We start from the raw sequence: 22,921 nt of genomic DNA, 5'->3' as shown, positions 1-22,921 counted from the left end.
TCACTGGCCAGAACTACAATGTTTAATAGAGATGATGCGGGTGGACTTCTTTGCCTTTTTTCTGATCTTAGGGGAAAATATGCAGTTTTTCACCATCAAGTACCACGTTAGCTATACAATTGTTTTCAGATTCTTATCAAGTTAAGAAAGTTCCCTTCTATTCTTGGTTTGCTGGAAGTTTTATTAGGATTGGATTTTAGATTTTGTCAAATGCATGTTCTTCGCCTACTGAGGTGAAAATACAGTTTTCTCCTTTACACTGCTAATAAGATGGAGCAGTTGGATTTTGAAAGTTAGCTCAACCCTCTATTCACAGGGTGAATCCCACTTGGTTAGGATGTATTATCCTTTTACTATATTGCTGGGTTAATCTGCTAAATTTTTATTTGGATTTTTCCATCCATATTCATGAAGCTTTCAATCTGTAGTTTTTGTGTTTTGTTTTTTCCTGTTTTAATATCTTTGGTTTTAGCAGTAGGATAATACTACTTTCAAAGAATAAATTGAGGAGTATAACTTCCTGTTTAATTTTCTAGAGAGATTTGTGTAAAATTGGTATTAATTCTTTGTAAGTGTTTGGTATAATTCTGCAGTGAAACCATCTGGACCTGGAAAATTCCTTTTGGGATACTTAAGAATTATGAATTTAATGTCTTTCATGAGTACAGGATGATACAGATGTCTTATTTCATCTTAGAGTTAATAGTAGCTCAGGCAAGTTTGCTATCTGTCTGCTCAGACCTATTTCTTGACCACTTTCAATACCTTGTTCCCTTTTTTCAGATTTTTAGTGTAGGCTTTCTTACTCATAAAATGGGACTGCTTCACCCTGTTGTTATCAATCTTAAATGAGAATGCATGCAAAGACTTATAAAATGGTAAATATCTCAGGAATATTTACTATCACTCTTTTTTTTTCTTAGAAAGACTTTTTTTGTATATGCTGTTGGATATGCCTTCTTTTAACTAATCAACTAAACCAGTAGGGAGGAGATCAAAATGTCAAAAAGCAAGTAAAAATAGCACTCACTTTTTTGTAAAAATTTAATTTTGTAAGCAAATATTTTGAAAATTTTGCTCTGTATAATTATTTTATTTGGGCTGAATCTAGCTGGGGTTAATGAGAACTTCTAGAAAATGAAGCACAAGGATCACATTCATGTGGTTGCTTTGATGAGTTCTTTATTTCTAAAAGTTGATTACTTCTGTTTAAAAGGAGGTCATAACACAAAGGTAAGGGGTCAATCTTTGAATTCATTCTTTATGCAGGTAAAAAATCATGTAGCAGAAGATAATGATGTTACTCTTTCATTTTTGTTACAGTTCTTTTTATTTTTTTGGAGTGTAATTTTGTAATTCTCCACTTTAAAATTCTAGTGACCAAAGTCTTTTGGTTATATAAGTTTAAAAGTCCTCAACTTGATTCAATTCATTAAGTTGAAAAGACTAAATCTGTATCAAAGTCCAAGGTTGTTATCATAGACTACTTTGCTTTTGTAAATCACTGTATGAAAGAGATTTCAGTAAAAATCCAGGAGAAGATGCATGGCTCTTTGGAATCATATTTGTAACTAGCATGCTACAATTCCTCCTCTGGTATGTTGTCAATTAAATGATGCAGCCTTTCCCCACTTAGACCTGCAGAATCCACTGGGCATTTCAGTAAATTTTGTTTTCACATAGACAAGTAGCCTTGCATTTTTTCTTAAGCAATTCACTTTTACAGCCAGCTGTTGTCTTCAAGAAACCACAGTTACTAAAGAGATCTTCATACTCACAACTATTAGCTGTTAAAGAAAAAACAGATTAGTTACCTCATTACCATTCTCCCTGGTAGCAGCAAAACAATCTGTGCATTTAGAGTGTGTGAGGGCAGTAGGATTGGACAAACACGCCAGCCTCGCTTATGCTCTGATGGGCCTTTTACTTCTGGAGGGACACAGGACGTACCCTAATTAAGCTCACTGATTAATCCATCTTTCTTATTTTGAGCTGGTGATGTGTTTCTAAAATGAATTCACCTACTATTCTCCCAAAGCAGAGAGAGTAAAATGAATATAAATAAATCTCTTTACACCTGCAGAGTCTAATATGAGAGCCACTAGCCACATGTAGCTATTTAAGTCTTTTTTCCTAAACTAGATAAAAATTTTTTCTACAATTCATTATCTAAAAATTTCCTTAATTTCCTAGCCATTATGTCAAGTGTTCAAAGGCCACAGGTGAGTACTGCCTACTTGTAAGACACCCGCGGATCTAGAACATTTCCATCATTTCATACTATTGGACAGCACTGCTTTGGACTCCGGTGCTTTCTTTCTGGAGAGAGTGAATTCTATGGAAAGATAAGGATGTAAAACAATGATAATATGTCCCCTTTCCTTCTAGTATTTCTTCTTGGATGTTCTACAGGGGCCCCAGGCCCAACAAATCTCAAAAAAACCTCATTCCATCCACAAGGCTGACAGTTCCTGCATGTGGTCTCCCTACCCCTTCCTGTCATGGCGGTGAAAAGGCTCTCAGACTCCTCAGCAATTCAGGCCAGGATGAGTCAGGCTGATCTTCTTTTCTACTTCTGATCATCACTCAACTGGCAGAGACAAAAACACTGCTATTTTAGTTCTTGTCTCTCAGCCCTGTCCACTTCTTTTCATTCATTTTGCCAGTAATGGAGTTTGATATCCTTTTTCTGTTTTGAACTCAGTATTGCAACAGTTTTTTGGCTGGTTTCCATCCATTTGTTTCTACATAATATTTTCTAGAAAGCTCTATAAAACATGACTCTGACCTTGTCACTCTTTGTTTAATATCTTTCAGTTGGCTGTTTAATGATAATAGTATAAATTCCAACTCCTTAGAAAACAGTATTCAGCAGAAGTATAAATATACAACTTTTCTTCTTCTTTATTTGGTCTGTACCTTTGGTATCATCAGTATTCTGAAATATAGCTATGTTTCAGTCAGAATGAATGCTAACTAAAAGTGAATGCATTGGAAAGTTAAAATCTCAGTGAATGGGTCAATTATATTGTTCATAATAACAAAAAGCCAACAGCTGTTTTTACTTCTACTCAAGGCAACTCAAGAAATGATACACACTGCCTTATTTTATTCTCTCCTTTGTAACAATATGTTTGTAGGTTCTGTGAGCCTATACTGTGTAGTGTTGGATTTGGTTATAAATATCTGGACAAAACTACTATCATACTATAAGGCAAATTATTACTTGTTAAGCCAAACAAAATAATTGCAACAATAACTAGAAAAAAAGTAAGGTAATCAGCATGAGGAACTCAATAGCACTTAAGGAACATACTATTTTCTTTGCTGGACTAAACTGGGCTTTAATATGGTCTCACATATAAAGTACTTTGATTCTTTGAAAATACAGCCTTTGGTATGATGATACCAACTTTGATGAAATGCGCTATGTACCAGAAGCATGTATAGTTAATATTAATGAGCTCTGAATAGTCTCAAACACACATTGATAATAGATATTTTATTATCTTATATATGGTAATATTCTTTTCAGTATAAATAATATGTAGTTCCTAAAGTGTACAAAATGTTGACTTAAACACACTGATGATTAAGTTGTCTTTTGCATAAAGACATTATTTGAATTGGTTACTTTAGGATATTTCTTAATCTGTAAAAATAAAATAAAATATCAACTCTATTTTAATAGTGAGTTAGTCATTTCACACTTACTGCATAGTCCATTGTCACAGTTACCAGGGCAACTGGTACAAGGTGCCCCTTGTTGGTAAGGGGTATGAATTTTAGCCACATCATTACCACTGAAATTTAAAATACATAATGTCAAATACATTTCAGTTTGCTGTTTAGTTTAAACTGTAAAAATAATATCAATCATTAAATACAGTTATTAGATGTTTTTAGTTAACAAAATTCAAAAATTTCTATTCCCAATGTCTAATTTAGGTAACATCCAAATTAAAATATTTCACACATTGACCATCTATCTCCTTGACTGTAATTCTGAAGGCTGAGCAACTACGCTGTGTAACAAGAGTCTGAAGTTTCCAGTATATTTCAACCTGGCAACACTCTCTTCACCTCCAGGGGACTTGACCCCCCCAGTGTGCCAGCATGGATAGAACACATGTTCTGGAGTCACAAGGGCCCTGGGGGGTGGGGCCATTGCAGTATGGAAATGAGTACTCGGTGCTACAATATCACTTTTTATTTGAAAGATGATAGAATATCCTAATTTCTCTAACATGAACTAGGGACACTAAGGCTCCAGTGTACATATACATATTTGACTTCTAGATGTGGGGGTGATATTTAAGTAGAGTTGTGTGTGTTTGTGGGGCAGGGAGAGATGGGGAAGGTTTGTGAATTTCTAGATGTGGTGTGTGAGAGATTTTTAATGTTTACCAAATAAGGAATATTTATTTTAAAAGTTTTGAAAAACATTAATATCCAAGGTATAATTACCTTACAGTGACCGATTTGTAACTCACAGATGATTATTCTCCTAATGGCCATTTAATTCCTCTGAAAATACAAGGGGGTCCAGATCTCAATAGCATCAGGTGGGCCAAGTGCCCCAGGTAATATATCAGAATCTCAGTGTCCCTCCACAGAATGTAGCTGTAAGTGCGTGTGTGAGCCCATGGAAAAATAGTGAAATAGATACAAAGGTGAGTTTTCTGGAGGTTCTCTCACCCCTGCCTCTGCTCATTATTCGCTCCGATTCTTACTTCAGGGGCTTGGGTCCAGAAGCTGGCCCTCTCACAGCCAGGCAGTGAGGTTGGAAACATTCTCCGAGGACCTGTCAATTCTTCCTACTGAAGCCTAATAGATGTTTTCAGGAAAATGACTCTGGAGATCATACTTCTCAAGCTGGAGACCCATATGCCCGGGTTATCTACAATCTCAAAATAAATCCTGTAGCAGCAGGCCTGGTGTTAGGTGGCCCCTGCCTCTACTGGTAAGGAATTCCAAACATTAAAAGAAATTAAGACTAGATATGTTGAGATTAGATCTTCAGTATGTCCACAGGATTTGTTGTGGATAAGTTCGAACATAATGCTTGATGAAACAGCATGTTTCCTGCTATAAATCAAGACCTAAATGGATGGAGTTTTTGTGAAAAATGTCTGAGAAAAACTTAGGATATTAATTTTCTGGACCCTGAAAAACATCAGAACATCAAAGACATCATCAAGATACATCAAGACTGAAAAACCTTTGAGATCCAAAAGAATGAATCATTCCTAATGGTAACAATGTAAGTGGATTTTTATATAAGCAGGAGCAGGAACATTTTAGCAGAAAGGGCTATAAATCATAATTTGCCATCCCCTACATGCCACTCTACTACCACACTTTGTTTCATGATTAAGTTTCCACTTCCTGGAGAATGAAATTGGCAAGAAGTGGTGATATGAAAAAGAGAAATGCACACTACACATTCTCATGGAATATCCTTGGTCCATAGAGAAAGGTGATTGGGAGAAAACACCACACTTATAATTAAAGACAGAGAGTTTCAGATTACATAACTGGAAGTGAGAAAATGATCTCTTTTCTGACAAGTTGAATGTATGTCTCCACTTCCAAAGATTTAGTCCTTCCCTGTACTGATTTATGCCCTTTATTCTGGTTATTTACTATATAAGAATTTTAAAATATTAAATTACAGATGGAATTATTGGCATTCAAGTCTAAAGCATTTACTTACGCAGGACAGTATTGGCAAACATAGTAGTATTTTAGACGGTCTTGATTGGGACAATAGGCAATTCCACATCCAACACGGTAAGATGAGTACCAAACAACCTACAAATTCATAGGAATATAAAGTACATTTAAGAAGAGGGGAAATATGAAAAAACCAATAATAGCAAATATAAAAGTGAACAAAATGTTACTTTTATGGTTTGTAGCCATATACATTATGGAAATAGTTAAACTATCAATCAAAATCACAAACTTTTAAAATACTATATTTTCATGTACATTCACTACTTTATCTACTTATAATGTTAGCAAAGTGCCAAGTCTATTTCCCTATCATGAGTTCTGCAGGCCATGGAACAAAGTGAGAGCTCTAGATGAACGGCCAGCCACACGCCAGGACTATATCATACCTACTCAGGCTCTTCCCTTAAATTAAATATTGGAGTTGGTCTTAATTTGGAGAAGTTTTCTATGTAAGAGCATTTGTGCAGAAGAATTTTTATTTTTTCCTTTTACCTGGGTATAGTGTCCAACAACTTCACTGGGACTTGTTGGTCCTACACCATAGATGAAATTGTTGCCCTCATCATACCAGCTTTGAATTGCATCTGGCCAGGCAGTAGGGTAACTTGACATATAGAGATTCTCACCACACTTTGTACCTAAGAAGGAATAGATCATTCATGAAGAAAGCAATACAAAAGAAACCAACCATAGAAACACAAAGATGTTGCCCATCAAACACAGTGGCTATGCTTGCTAACTTATCAGCTGTAAGGTTGAACAGAAAACAGATCTGCCACACATTGAAGTTGGCCAATATGCAACTCGTTGAATAGATTGAGAATGCTTTTTTATGTCCTATGCCCCCTGGATTGTCAAAGATAAATGCATTTTTTTCATGCTAAATTATTCATGTGTAATGCCTCGTGTGCTCTCAGCTTTGTATCGTAAGCTTGTGATTCACCTTCACCAAAGATTTTTCACAAATAGGATGTTGAATAAATGTTTATGATTATGATTTTGTGTGAACTTTGAAAAAGAAACTTTGCAGGCAGTGTTTAAGAGTTCCAATCAACAGAAGGGATGACAGTTTCAAAAAGTGGATTTTCCCTTCATCAATAAATTGGAATGTCACAAGGCCACATCTTCCTCAGAATTAGGCAAGAAGGGCCTTGCAGAGGGTCACATCAGCGGGATGGTGGAGTGGGAAGCTATAGATTCTCCTTCCCCCAATATACACACTCATTCAGCCACAACTCATAAACAAAGTGTCCTTTTGTGAAAGCCTCCTGTGCCCTGGGAGAATATGAACTCAAATTCATGGAAACCTGGAGGGAGATTCTCTTGCTAGAATTCCTACCGTCAGCACAGTACCATGTGGTCAGGAAGAGATCCCCTAGCTCCCAGCTTCTCCCAGAGGAGGAAAGGAGTTAGTTCATGTATCCAGCATCTCAGCTTTTCTAAAGGGATTCCCCAGAAAGCTGGCTTCTGTCTTTGTAGTCTTAGAGCTCTGACAGTTAGGCAGAAGCTAGCTGCTGGGGCAGAATGGAGATGGTGGCTTGGGCTCATAGACACCATAAGTCACCCAGTCCCTCCATCACATCCAGCTGTGCACAGAGCAAGAAAAAAATCCTAAGGTCTCAGCTTTCTCCTGGGGAAGCAAAAAATTATTCAGTGTTCCCAATACTCCAGGGATACCCATAGAACTGGCACCTGTCTTGCCAGTTTCAGAGTTATGAAGGGATTGGCATGGTCTTAACTCCTGGGGGAGAACAGAGATAACAGTTTGGATTGGTAGATGCCATAACTACCAATTGGTAGGTTTCCCTAGCTCAGCACAGAGAAGCAGACCACTCCAAGTTTGCCTGCTTCTTCCTGGGAAAGGAAAAGTTTGTCTGGGCAGCCAATGCCACATATTTTCTAGTAGCTGCCCAGAGGACTGGCTTTTGACTTGCCTGGTTCAGAATGCTAAGAAGACCTAGCTTAATCTAGCTTCCTAAGGATAGTGAGAACAGAGGCAGAGATTTAGGCTAGCAGTTGCCATAGCCTCCTTTTCTGGCTCAGCACAGAGCAAGCAGACAAAAATCCTAACTCCTAGCCTCTCCCTTGGGAAGGGAAAAGAGTTGGATGAAATATGGCCTAAGAGCTATTGTTTCTGTGGACTGCCTGAGGGAGTGACTAAGGAACTTTTCTGGCCACAATGGACTTGCATAGACATTTCTGCAAAGAAGATGTATGAGCAGCCAACAGGTATACAGAGGTGTTCAACATCACTACTCATGGGGTAAAACCAATTAAAACTCAAGTGAGATATCACCTTATGTCTGTCAAGATGGTTATTATAAAAAAAAAGAAAAGACAACTAGTGATGGTGAGGGGGTGGAGAAACTGGAATCCTTGTACACTGTGGGTGAGAATGCAAAATGGTGTAGCTGCTGTGGAAACAGTATGGAGGTTTCTCAAAAAATTTCAAAATAAAACTAGGAAGTGATCCAGAAATCTCATTCCTGAGTATTTATCCAAAAGAACTGACACCAAGATCTTCAAGATATTATTAACACTGTCATAATAGTTCATTGCAGCACTATTTACAATAGCAAAGATGAGGAAACAACCTAAATGTCCACCCAAAGATGAATGGATAAACCAGATATGGTATATATACACAACAGATTATCATTCATCCCTAAAAAGGAAGATAATTCTGCAACATGTGAGAACATGGATGCACCTAGAGAATTTTATGTTAAGTGAAATTAGTGTTCATGGAAAGGCAATTAGAGCATGATTTCATTTATATGAAGTACATAAAACAGTCATATTCATTGAATTAAAGAGCAAAATGGTGGTTGCTGGGATGGGAGAGATTAGGACATGGGGAGTAACTATTAATGAGCATAAAGTTTCAGACAAGCAAGGTGAAATAGTTCTAGAGAGCTACTGTACAACACTGTACTTATAGTCAACAATATGTGTATTGTACATTTAAACATTTGTTAAAGGGTAGGTCTCATGTTATATCTTGTCATGAGATATAATGAAGAAGAAAAGATGGCAGTATGAGAAGTGAGGCAGAAACCTTCTCCCAAAACCACATATAATATGAAAATAGAGCAAATACAACTAAGCCTGAGGAGCAACTGGAAAGAAGACTGCAATAGACTGCCAACATCTAGGGAAAAGAGAAGACCTCATAGAAAAGGGTAAAGTAGCAAATCGCAAGGCAGAGAGACCCAAGCCCTTCCCCTGCCCAATCTCATAGGCAGGAAGAAGAGAAACTGAGAGAGGAGGGAGTAGAAGCCCAGGACTGCTGAGCTCCCATCCCTAGAGATCTGCTCCAGGAGCATTAACCCACATTACATTGTGCTCTGGGAATTAGTGGGGTTGGAAAGCAAAGGCAGGCAGACCACTCAAGAGAGACCGAGATTCCAGCCACTTGTGGAGAACAGGAACTGACAACTGGCCTCTCGGGACAGAAGATGAACACTTTGAAAGACTTCCCAAAAGTGAGAGGGGTGTTAAGGGGCAAGAATTACAAAGAACTCACTATTCAGGAGAAAGGACAGGGGAAAAAATTGTCCCAGCACACTCAACCCAAAAGATTGGGAACTTTCAGGAGCTTCAGGCAATCAGTCACCATGGCGGGTGATATGCATCAAGGCCCACCATAGTGATACATAGCCTACTGCGCCTTCCTCCCAGCAGGCATGGGTTCACAAACTTGCTGCTCCTGCCATCGCACCAGGCTAGCCAGAGGGTGGCCCTGCCTAAGGCAGATACAGGGGCATAATCCAGAGGCTACTCCCTGTGTGCTTTGCCTACCGACCCTGACAGTGGAGAGAGGCACTGTAGCCAGGAAGCAGGAAAGAGCTCTTTCCTCCCAGCAGGCCCTGGAGCCCCTTGCCTGCGATCCACGCCATCACTCCAGATGCTGGGAAGCTCCAGAGAGTAGAGTTTCTGGACACTAGAGGACACAGCCTGCACAAAGTTATTATTCCATATTAATCATTAGAAATATGAAACAGCAAAAGAACATTGTACAAATTACAATCCCTCAAATGCCAGAAAGAGGACTCAGTGAAACTGAAATCACCAATCTCCTTGATAAAGATATCAAAATGAAAATCATAAACATGCTCATGGGGCTACAAAAAACATTCAAGATCTCAGGGACGACATCAAGAAAGAGATAGAAACTTTAAAAAATATAGTATCTGAAATGAAACATACAATGGAGGGATTTAAAAGCTGATTAGATGAGGTACAAGAGATGGTAAATGAAACAGAAATTAGATAACAGGGATACAAAGAAGCTGAGGCCAGAGAGAGAAAAGGATCTCTAGGAATGAAAGAATAATAAGAAAACTGTGCGACCAATCCAAATGGAACAATATTCACATTATAAGAGTACCAGAAGAAGAAGAAGGAGAAAAAAGGATAGAAAGCCTATTTGAGGAAATACTTGCTAAAAACACCCACAATCTGGGGAAGGAAATAGGCTCTCAGGCCATGGAAGTACACAGATATCCAATACAATGGAGCCTAGGAGGACAACACCAAGACATATAATAATTAAAATGGCAAAGATCAAGGACAAGGACAGCATATTAAAAGCAGCCAGAGAGAGGAAAAAGATCACATACAAAGGAAAACCCATCAGGCTATCATCAGACTTCTCAGCAGAAATCTTACAGGCCAGAGGGAGTGGCAAGATGTATTTAATGCAATGAAACAGAAGGGCCTCCAACCAAGAATACTCTACCTGACAAGATTGACATTTAAATTTGAAACAGGTTTAAACAATTTCCAGATAAGCAAAAGTTGAGGGAATGTACCTCCTACAAACTGTCTCTATAGTGTATTTTAAGGGACTATTATAAATGGAAGTACTCCTAACACTAAATAGCAGTCACAGTGAAAATAATACCACAGTAAAAGAAGTAGATGAATTAATTACTAAGCAAATATAAAATTAAACCAACTACCTGAAAAGTCAGTCAAGGGATACACAAAGAGTGACATCTAATATGACACCTAATATATAAAGAGTGTAGGAGAAGGAAAAAGAAAAGAACCTTTAGATTGTGTTTGAAAGAGCAATAAGTGAATTAAGTTAGACTGTTAGAAAATAAAGAAGCTGCCCATGAACCTTTGGTAACCAGGAGTCTAAAGCCTGCAATGACAATAAGTACATATCTATTGATAATCACTGTAGATATAAATGGACTGAGTGCACCATCAAAAGACATAGAGTTAAAGAATGGGTAAAAAAGGAAGATGCATCCATATGTTGCCTACAAGAGACTCACTTCAAACCCAAAGACATACACAGACTAGAAGTGAAGGGATGGAAAAAGATATTTCATGCAACTAATAGGGAGAAAAAAGCAGGAGTTGCAGTACTTGTATGTATCAGACAAAATGACTTTAAAACAAAGAAAGTAACAAGAGACAAAGAAGAACATTACATAATGTTAAAGGGGTCAACCCCACAAGAGGATACAACCAACTACAAATATCTATGCACCCAACATAGGAGCACCCAAATATGTAAAAAAATATTAACAGAATTAAAGGCAGAAGTAGAATGCTATGCATTCATTTTAGGAGACATTATCACATCACTCACTCCAGAGGACAGATCAATGAGACAGAAAATAAGTAAGGAGAGAGAGGCACTGAACAACACACTAGAACAGATGGACCTAACAAACATCTACAGAACACTTCACCCAAAAGCAGCAAGATACACATTCTTCTCAAGAGCATATGGAACATTTTCTAGATAGATCACATACTAGGCCACAAATAGAGGCTCAGTAAATTCAGAAGGATTGAAATTGTACCAACCAGCTTCTCAGACCAAAAAGGTATGGAAGTGGAAATAAATTATGCAAAGAAAACAAAAAAGCCCACAAACACATGGAGAATTAACAACATGATCCTAAATAATCAATGGATCAATGACCAAATAGAAACAGAAATCAAGCAATATATGGAGACAAATTAAAACAACAACTCAACACCCCAAAAAACTGTGGGAAACAGTGAAGGCAGTTCTAAGAGGTAAGTATATTGCAATACACACTTACCTCAAGAGAGAAGAACAATCCCCAAATTCAGCATCCATTCATGATAAAAACTCTCAACAAAATGGATATAGAGGGCAAGGACTTCATCATAATAAAGACCATACACAACAAACCCACATTCAACATCATACTTAACAGTAAAAAGATAAAAAGCTTTTCCTCTAAAATCAGGAACAAGACAAGGATACCCATTCTCCCCACTTTCATTCAACACAAAGAAATAAAAGGCATCCAGATTGGTAAGGAAGAAGTCAAACTGTCACTATTTGCAGAATACATGGTATTGTACATAAAAACCCTGAAAGAATACACTCCAAAACTACTAGAACTAATATCTGACTTCAGCAAAGTTGCTGGATACAAAATTAATACACAAAAATCTGTTGCATTCCTATATACTAACAATGAACTAGCAGAAAGAGAAATGAGGAAAACGATTCCTTCACAATTGCATCAAAAAGAATAAAATACCTAGAAATAAACCTAAGTAAGGAGATGAAAGACCGATGCCTTGAAAACTACATGACATTAATGAGAGAAATTAGAGAAGAAACCAATAAATGGAAATACATCCTGTGCTCATGAATAAGAAAAATTAATATTGTCAAAATGGCCATCCTGCCTAAAGCAGTCTACATATTCAATGCAAGCCCTACCAAAATACCAACAGCATTCTTCAGTGAACAAGAAAAAATAGTTCTAAAATTCATATGAAGCCACAAAAGACTCTGAATAACCTAAGCAATCCTGAGAAGGAAGTATAAAATTGGGGGTTACATTCCCCAACTTCAAGCTCTACTACAAAGCCACAGTAATTGAAACAATTTGCTACCTGCACAATGACAGACCCATAGATCAATGGAACAGAACAGAGTTCAGATATAAACTCACACATATATGGCCAATTAATACATGATAAAGGAGCTATGAGTGTACAATGGGGAAAAGACAGCCTCTTCAACAACTCATGTTGTTAACACTGGCCAACTATATGTAAGTGAGTGAAACTTTATATTGTCTAACTCCATACACAAAAGTAAACTCAAAATGAATCAAAGACCTGAATGTAAGTCATAAAACCATATAACTCTTATTAGAAAATATATACAAAAATGTCTTTAATATAAACATGAGCAACTTTTTCCTGAACACGTCTCCTTAGGTTAGGGAAACAAAAGCAAAATGAACAAATGGGACTACATCAAACTAAAAAGCTTCTGTACAGCAAAGGACACCATCAATAGAACAAAAAGGCATCCTACAGTATGGGAAAATATATTTGTAAATGACATATTCAATAAGGGGTTAACATCCAAAATATATTAAAAAATTCACATGCCTCCACACCCAAAAAGTTAATAACCCAATTAAAAAATGGGTGGAGGATCTGATAAGACAATTCTCCAAAGAAGAAATTCAGATTGGCCAACAGGCACATGAAAAGATGCTCCACATTGCTAAGTATCAGGTAAATGCAATTTAAACCATAATGAAATATCACTCACACCACTTAGGATGGCCAACATCCAAAAGAAAAGGAACAACAAGTGCAGAGGAAGGGGAATCCTCCTACATTGTTGGTGGGAATGTAAATTAGTGCAGCCATTGTGGAAAGCAGTATGGAGTTTCCTCAAAAAACTCAAAATAGAAATACCATTTGACCCAGGAATTCCACTCCAAGAAATTTACCCAAAGAAAACAGGATCACTGATTCAAAAAGACATATGCACCACTATGTTTAGTGCAGCACTCTTTACAATAGCCAAGATATGGAAGCAACCTGTGTCCATCAGTGGATGAATGGATAAAGAATAGGTTGTACATATACACAATGGTATATTATTCAGCCATAGGAAGAAAACAAAGCCTACCATTTGCAACAACATGGATTGAACTGGAAGGTATTAGGGTCAGTGAAATAAGCCAGGCAGAGAAAGACAAGTACCAAATGATTTCACTCATTTGTGGAGTATAACAACAAAGCAAAACTGAAGGAATAAAACAGCAGCAGACTCACAGACTCCAAGAAGGGACTAGAGGTTACCAATGGGAAGGGACAGAGAAGGGATGGAGAAGGGAATCAAGAGGCACTATGATTAGCACTCATAATGTAGGGGGGTCAAGGGGAAGATAATATAGCACAGAGAAGACAAGTAGTGACTCTATAGCATCTTACTATGCTGATGGACAGTGACTGCAGTGGGGTGTGTGTGGGGGACTCAATAATATGATTGAATGTAGTAACCACAATGTTGTTCATGTAAAACTTCATAAGATTGTATATCAATGATACCTTAATAAAAAAAAGTAATGAAAAAAAATTGTTCTTGTCACAATAAAATTTAAAAAAATGAAAGAAGTGCATTGCCACCCAGAAAATTTTCCATATCTTTTCAATCCCTCCATTAATATTTATATTTTGGTGGCTTGAAATATAATGTCTACATACTGTTTAAAATTTAAATACTCCTGAATATAAAATATTGGGCTTGCTCATATGTATATTATGGTGGACAATGTAATCAATATTTTATGTAAAGTTCATGTATAAATGTTTTTTTCTCATAGTTTTAATAAACTTTGATAAAATATATCTAGCAGCTTTTGAGTCTAATATATTATTCTATATGTGGTAGGCACATAGTCCATATAAAATACTTGACTATTATTGAAAGTTGAAAAATGAACCCACCTTAACAAAATATTCATCCTGCTAAATGTATTTAAAGCAAAATCCAGGAGCAATTCAACATAATGCAATACATTTTATAAATGCAAAACAAATAGCTTTCAAGCACCAAACAGGCACATACCACAAAAACAAAGGACAGTGGGTTAGAGAAAGTAGGAGGCCTGGTTATCTTTCCAATATATGACACCACTTCCAGTTCTGCTCTTGGGTAAGGCATTCTTCCCATGTCCTGGTTTTCTAATCTTTAAAGTTGGAAAAATGACAATACATAACCCATTTACTCATGAGCTGGTTGAGAGGAACAAATGGATTATTGCTTGAGGAATTTTTTGCATAATGATAATGGACAAGCACAACAATGTACTTATCAAAATTATCTGTTTGTATACAGATACTTTGATTTTATAAAGACAGCCATATAAACAACATTTATTCACAAAGTCTTAATGCAATTTCCAAGAATGGTCCTTATTTTATTTGTCCAATATTATTTTATTGTTCATTTATTTAGCAAATATTTAGTAGTTTACATACTGGTTTTTCGTTCTTCTGGGTTACTGTGATGTAGTGTGCACTTGTTTGCCCACCTTTGGGCATTTGCTGTTGTTTCTCTGCTCCATTCCTAAATGTTACAAGAAAAAAATATAATTAAAGGCTCAACAGCAATGAAGCATATTCTTTATAATTTGATTGGTAGGTTGATTTACAATGGTTTAAACTTTTGTAGAGATATTATCTGTTATCACTGGTATGAAAATATCTTTGTGTGTGTTTATCTGCCTCAGCGCCAGCTTCCACATGAAGAATGGTCCACAAAATATCATTTAATGAGAGAAATGTAATATAATAATATCTGACTATTTATTTTAGCACAGCAGCCACACCCAAGATTTTTAGTAATGGTGCTACTGTGAATATTGATCAACATGTGATGTATCCTAATTATACTTCAATAGTAATAAGCTGGTATAGATTATTCCCAATATTATTTGTAGCCCATGCATTCATATGGGAGATATCCAGCCTTTATGGACTATATGCTGGAAAGTGGGCTGTTATTGACCCTCTATGGCACTGCTCCTGAAAGAAAGAGTATGGCTTTATTTTAGACTAGGAAAGATAGCTAACAAAAAAATGTAATGGCTGCGTTATGATGTCTGAAGATTTGACTTTTGACTTCTAATTCTGCCTTCCTATCTTCCATTATAAAGGAGAATAAATTTCTGAAAGGAAATAGCAAGATAGAGGCAGAACTTTGTAAAACACAACATTCTTAAGCAATGCCTGCTTCCAGCTACCTGCTCTTAGCACTGCTAGTTCACGCCACTATGTTATATTACTGCCTTTTACCATCTTTAGCATGTTGCTGGCAGGTGGAGAGACCGATTTCCTCAGTTCATTGTGTTTATTTACAATCTCTCTTTGCACTTGTGTTTGAGTGGTTAACAAAGCAGTAAAGGCTGGATCCTAAATGAAAATAAAATTAAAGTTATTTTTAAACTTTTTTGAAAGTTGCATTTAAGAGTAAGTTAATTCAAAGGAATAGAGAAGACTTTAAAAAACATTCAGTTCAAGCCAATATTACCTGGTAATCATTGCCAATGAATCTGAGCTCAAAGGATGACGAATAGGAAAGAAGTACTTTGAAGCTTTGAGAGTGGGGTTGTAATTCAGTGTGTGACTAAAATCCCCTCCGAGGCTACAAGTGACAGTTTCTAGATTCAAGAGAACTTTTAACAGGTTTTTCTAGATATATGAGTGATGATATCACATAATTACAAAGCAACAAAATAGAAACAGTAAGATATATTCATTCACTTTTGGTCAGGCTGCTTCAATGGGGGGACAAGGGTGGAGGTCGAGATTCATCCTGGAGTGTAAGGGGAACTTTGACCTGACATGATATCTGTTTTTAGAGAAAGAATGTAATTATAGAAAGAATGTTTAAGTTCAGTCAAAGTGCATTCAGTACTCTTATAAAATGACTTTACCTATTATGGGCATATTTATGAAGTTGTGCAAAAGACAGTTTTGCAATATTTAAAGAAATCTCCAAGGCAGTTTGAAGAAAGCAAAACCATCCTATTAAAGGGCTATTGCTGACATTGTTACTTTTAGTAACAGAATATAATTGATAAGGTATTTATTCAGGTGATGATATTTTTGGCTTATCTTTGTGGTGTAAGAGTATGTGGGATTCCCACAAGGTCTAAGCAATTTGATGGCCTACATTTACAAAAGAGTGTGATATTTTATGGGAATGATCAAAATTCTGCAGTATAAATCTGATCAGAGAAGGTCATTTGTTGATTTTCACTGATTTTGTCACTTTGGGATAAATTACCTTCTCATCCCTCAAATTCAGTGCATTGGTATGAAGTACCTTCTCTTCTGTCAGATCCGGCACAATGGGTTGAGATACCTTCCCCTCCGGCACATCCAGCACAATGGGTTGAGTTACCTTCCCCTTCGGCACATCCGGCACAATGGGTTGAGTTACCTTCCCCTCCGTCAGATCCGGCACAATGGGTTGAGATACCTTCCCCTCTGGCACATCCAGCACAATGGGTTGAGTTACCTTCCCCTTCGGCACATCCGGCACAATGGGTTGAGTTACCTTCCCCTTCGGCACATCCGGCACAATGGGTTGAGTTACCTTCCCCTCCATCAGATCCAGCACAATGGGTTGAGTTACCTTCCCCTTCGGCACATCCGGCACAATGGGTTGAGTTACCTTCCCCTCCGGCACATCCGGCACAATGGGTTGAGTTACCTTCCCCTTCGGCACATCCGGCACAATGGGTTGAGTTACCTTCCCCTCCATCAGATCCGGCACAATGGGTTGAGTTACCTTCCCCTCCGGCACATCCGGCACAATGGGTTGAGTTACCTTCCCCTCCATCAGATCCGGCACAATGGGTTGAGTTACCTTCCCCTCCATCAGATCCGGCACAATGGGTTGAGTTACCTTCCCTTCCATCACATATGGCACAATGGGTTGAGTTACCTTCCTTTGCATCATGTATGGCACAATGGGTTGAGATACCATCTCACCCATCAGATATGGCACTCTGGGATAAGTTATCTTCCTATCCCACAGATTCAGTGTATTCCCAAAGAATAACCCCTAAGTTAGAAAAAATGCACATGTGACATATTAGCAGTGGCCAACCTCTGCATTACATCAAAGCATAAAATAACATCCCTGGATATGTCTTATTAATATATCAAAAACCTGCTTAAAATAGTTTCATTTCAAAACATAATGAAATTTGGTCCCTGAGAAAGAAGTAATTGTTTCCTGCTTCTCACCCCATCTTGCTTTGTAGATAAAAACTACTAAAGATATGCCTTTGTGTTTTCTTTTAAATGAGTTTCAATTAAGCTTTCTTTAGACAGCAGGAAATATAAAAAGTACTGAGAACAAAACAGATCAAATATGGTATTTATCTATCCTTAAAAGATTTATATTGGATATTCAGTATGACAAAAATAAATAATCACATAGTGCATGAAAACTGAAATGATAGGAGGGATGACTAGATATAAAAGGAGGGATCAGTTCTTGACTGAGCTTAGGGAAGGCTTCACAAAAGATGATCTGGATTGAGGTTTTGAAAGGTATATAGTGCTTTGTAGGCATCTTGAAGAGGCTCTGAAAGCTGAGCAGAGGGAATGGAGAGCATCTGATCAGCAAACTTGTAGTGGAGCAGAAGACCAAAATGATATCTCCCTTTTAGATAATTTCATAAATCAAGACCAGAAGATGGAGCAGAGAGGAACAAGGGATTGGAAAGAGCCATGAAGGGAAATGTTTAGGCAGGAAAATGGGAAGAGGAACTATTTGAATGAAGCTGTAGGTGATGCATAAAGCATCTTCAACGAGACTTGATTTTGGTAACATAATGTGTTTCTGAATGCCAGTGAGGTATGACCCAATGTCACGTTTCTCGGTCTGAGGAGTCTTAGCTAATCATGTATGTTCAGAGTTATAAGAGGGCGAGGAAAAGACAGCAAAGACCAAAGTTCCTCCCATTCACAGGTTTTCTAATCAGGACATAGGTGCCTTATGGGCACTGAAGAGGATGATTGATTGTTTTCTTAGGATTATTAAAGTGAAGCATCATATTAGATATGAGAGTATCTTATCTCACACAAACGAATTGTAACACCTTGAAAAAAATCCAAATGCTTAAGATCTTTAGTCAATTTACATTTTTTACAATTTAAAAAACAGGTGTAATTATGTTCACACACTAAAAATGTGATGGGTGTGAAGATATTTTGCTAATTTGGGGATATATAAATACATAGCATTAATTTTTTGTGGGGATAACATTTTAAATAGATTAAACAAAAGGAAATCAGAAATGACCTTGGAATAGAAGGAGTTTCATCAGCTTTTTAAATACATAGAGCAGTGCTGTCCATAAAAATATAACCATAGTATTACTTGTAATTTTAGCTTTTTGGTGGCCACTTCAAAAAAGAAAAAAAATGAACAGATTAAATTGTTATTTGTAATATACTTAACATATATTCAAAATGTAATCAGTATTAAAATTATTAAAGAAATATTTTACCCCCCTTTTTATAACTGTCTAAGTCTGCTCTGTGTTATGTTTATGCAGATCTCAATTTAAACTATCCATATTTCCAGTGTCTGTAACCACATGTGGCTTGGGGCTATGATATTGGTGACCATAGCATTAGATTTACTTGTGTTAAGTACTCAAGCAACCTTTTGATGTACCGGACACTAGCCCTTTTTAGTTTCGAAAATTGATCTTGCAGCCTGCTAGTTCTCAAGGCTGCTTGAATCATTCTGAAAAGAATTTCAACCTGGACCATACCTGTCCATTTGCAGGAAAGAACGGAAGCAAGACAGCATTCAGGAACAGCAACACTGGGAACAGTGCCATCGCTGGGGAAACAAAACAATGGGAAAAAAGAGCTGAGCTGGGCTGTTTAATGCACGAACTTCTAGGAACACGGTGGGGGGTTTGAGGGGACAGGGAGGGAAATGAAAGAAAGCAATGAAATAGTGTTGATTACCCCAAATTTATTAGTAACATAAGAAGAAAAGATGTGTCACATGGTGACAGTAGAATAATAATAGATTAAGTCAGTGTTAGTAGATTTGAAAGTTCAGGTACATGCAAAAAATTTGGAAGCAACAAAAATGTTGAAGCTGTTGAAAGTTATACATTATATAATACTTCAAAAAATTTGTTTAATGAATTTGAACGTTGTTTAAAGTGGTGATTTCCCTTCTTCAAATGATATGGAAAGCAAAAGTTTCCTTTTATAACATTTTCATTATTTAATGGAAATTTGTTTATTTTCATATGTCCTGCACATTTATTTTATATTTTTAAACAAAGACTGTTCATCTATATATTTTGCATAATGATTACATCAAGTGTAGGGGCTTTAGGTCTTGTTATTAAAATCAGTTAATCAATCTTTTATGTTTCTATATTATCCTTTAGAATAGTTGTGATTTTTATTTATAAGAAAACTTAAGAGTTATGTTGTTTATATGTCTATTTCAGTTGCTATTTAGAGATGGTGAAAGTGTTACACAAAGATCCAGTCAACATCTGTCTACCTCACTCATTTCACAACTAAAACTTCTTTATATAGTAGAATTCAATTTTACATTTTTATTGACATGTATGTAATTATTACATGTGATTAATTGGGGTTTATATTGATAATGATATAGAAGTTAAGCAGCTATTTATTTAAAAATAAGCCTTTTTTTCTTAAGTAATACATTTACCGCCTTAAAAAAATACTTTCCTTGTGGATCTACTAACAGAGGTTAGATTTCTCAGTTTTAAGGGATTGCCATCACAGCCTCTAAATATCCTTAATATGTTTACATCCTTTGCCTCCCTGATTCAACTTCTTGGAATCCTGAGGAAATAACAATAGACCCTGGGAAAGCTTAGACGTAAAGTTGTCATCCCTTTAATAGTTACAAGGGCAAAACACTGTGATTAAGTACATGCTCAATAACAGAGAGATAAAATGTACAAATAAAGTAGAACAATCCTCTTGCTAGGGTATATTAGACATAAAAATTATATTTATGATGCTTTTATAACAAAGAAAATGCATATGCTTCAAAGTTACGTTAAATAAAGTAAAATAAGGAATGGTAAATGGGAGATCTTTAGCCTTCAGTTATGGATGAATGTTGGCACCCTCACTGAATGCATATGTTGAAGTTCTAACTGCTAGTGTGGCTGTATTTGTAATTAGACCTCTAAGGAAAAATTAAGGTTAAATAAGACCATAATGATGGGTCTGATCCAATAGGATTAGTGTTCACATAAGGAGAGACGACAGGAAGGGCACTCTGTCTTCCTCCCTGTCTCTCTGCCTATTGGCCCCATGCACTCTTGAGAAGAGTCCATGAGAGAACACAGTGAGGATGTGGGTGTCAACAAGCCAGGAAAAGAAGTCTTATCAGAAACTGACTGTACTGGCTTCTTGATCTCAGACTTTTCACCTCTACAACTATAAGAAAATTAATTTCTGTTGTTCAAGCCACCCAGTCTGTACGATTTTGTTACAGCATCCCAGGCAGACTTATACCCATTCTCGTATTTAATATTTGATGTCCAGTTATTTTCGAGTGAGTTCCAAGGTCCCTCATTTGTGATAGTTTGAAATCTTCTGGAGATACAGGTCAGCATTAAGATGGACACGTGAGGGCGAGTTTATGCCAATGGGGATACACAAACCCACAAACTGAGATAACACTGCCCTCTGACTACCACCCGGCATGCATATCTCAGGGCAGCTTTGCTGTTCTCGTGGATGTGTGACAAAAACTATGACGGAGACATTTTGGTGCAATTTTAAGATTCAGTAACAGAAGAAAGTTATTGTATGATGGTATTAATGACCTTTATGTGTAGGGAGATCTGGGAATGCATACATGATGATTCTCCTGGAGGACAGTAACAGAAATAGTATCTCATCCTCTTATCCACAAAACTAATGATCAGACCAAATGCCAGGCAAAGAACACATGAGATTAAACAGAGATACAAGAGAATGAGCTTATCTTCACGTGGTAAGAGGTTCTTTCCTGCATTTTATATAATGAGCCTACATTACTGTAATTACAGTAATTCAAACAAGGAAAGGCCTTTATTACAAAGAGATTATTAACTTCTAGAAAAGTGTCTCTGACTTTGTCAAACCTATTAGTTTCCTGGTGTAGCTAGTAGTTTAGGCATTATGATGTCCATGTAAAAGAACAGAGGCACAGGGTTATTAAATGACTTCCTGGTAGTTTCATTATTAGTTAGTGTATAGCTGGGACAGAACCTGATTTCTTTTAATCTCAGTATCCATTTCCAACTAAATTGCATTATATTTTTGGGGGGTTGGGGTTCAGGGTAAGAATGAAAGTATTTAATGAATTTTCTGCCTTGACAAAAGTAGTTGTACATCACTACAAATCTTTTTTTGTAGCTGGTAAATAGCTGGTAGATTACAGAACACATTTGAGGGGGAAAAAACCCCACAATATTAAAAATTAAGGTAATCCTTTTCTGTTGTCTTTCAAATGAAACAAAACTCTTGAGACCTGGAGAACTCAAATTTAATATTTTCATAGACTATCCATCTTAAGTTGAAAACATACCCCATTAAGATATCTTATTTATGTAACATTATTGAAATAATGGAGAACTTTCTTGGCATTTTAATGAAGTACTTTTGTCCATTTAATAACCAGAACTTGAAGGGAGGGAATTGGGATGGAATCATGATTGATAGCATATTTCTATAAGGGTTTGATAAAGGATAAAATTACACAGGTGCTTCTGCAATGATTTTGAAATGTAATTATTTCTATACCATTAAAATTTCACTCAAAGCAATAGGAAAGGTTGATTTGTTTATATTGTAATTTTTAATTAGAACAGAGGAAGAGGTGGCAGAACAAAATGAACAAAAAAATTGTATTTGTATAAATCTAATACATAAACTTAATGTCATAAAGAGTCATTTTCATTCCTTACAAATACCTGGCTCCATATTGGGCAAAGCTAAAGTTTGGCACCTGGGATTTTGGTAAAGGAAAAAGAGTGCTGAAGTGTTCAGAAGTCTGGATTTTTGTTGTTGCCATTGATGTTTTGCCCAGCTCATCTGTAACTAGCTATATGAAATTGAAAATCTTCATTTGTCAAGTAAAATATGATGACATAGGGTCACTTTATAGGGTTCTCGTGAGGTTTGAAGAGGTAAGTAATATTAAAGCAACATGAAAAATTAAAAACTCACCATATATATATATATATATATATATATACACCAAGTCCTAGCATTCATCTATCTATCTATTATCTGTCTACCTATCTACCTATCTATCTATCTATCTATCTATCTATCTATC

General features: G+C 36.6%; 1 protein-coding gene across 15 annotated transcripts in view; it reads right to left on the bottom strand.

Moving 5' to 3' along the window:
• Positions 1 to 1,165: 1,165 nt before the first annotated feature.
• Positions 1,166 to 22,921, bottom strand: part of LOC118927787 (cysteine-rich secretory protein 2-like) — a 45,814-nt gene continuing 24,058 nt past the window's right edge. Inside the window, exons 2-10 of one of the 15 annotated variants that reach the window (XM_057493951.1) lie at positions 19,356 to 19,426; positions 17,393 to 17,629; positions 16,847 to 16,924; positions 15,853 to 15,969; positions 15,037 to 15,124; positions 6,232 to 6,377; positions 5,717 to 5,814; positions 3,715 to 3,803; positions 1,166 to 1,787 (exon numbers count right to left, since the gene is read on the bottom strand). In XM_057493951.1, coding sequence (XP_057349934.1) covers positions 1,660 to 1,787; positions 3,715 to 3,803; positions 5,717 to 5,814; positions 6,232 to 6,377; positions 15,037 to 15,124; positions 15,853 to 15,969; positions 16,847 to 16,924; positions 17,393 to 17,629; positions 19,356 to 19,424 — 1,050 coding nt within the window. In that variant the 5' untranslated portion in view covers positions 19,425 to 19,426 and the 3' untranslated portion in view covers positions 1,166 to 1,659. The other 14 variants (XM_057493954.1, XM_057493953.1, XM_057493952.1 and 11 more) reach the window with 14 other exon arrangements.

Source organism: Manis pentadactyla, chromosome 16 (assembly GCF_030020395.1).
Source record: "Manis pentadactyla isolate mManPen7 chromosome 16, mManPen7.hap1, whole genome shotgun sequence".
In the NCBI taxonomy this organism is placed as follows: domain Eukaryota; kingdom Metazoa; phylum Chordata; class Mammalia; order Pholidota; family Manidae; genus Manis; species Manis pentadactyla.
The sequence above is the reverse complement of the archived record's forward strand: the minus strand, read 5'-3'. Positions and strand labels throughout refer to the sequence as shown.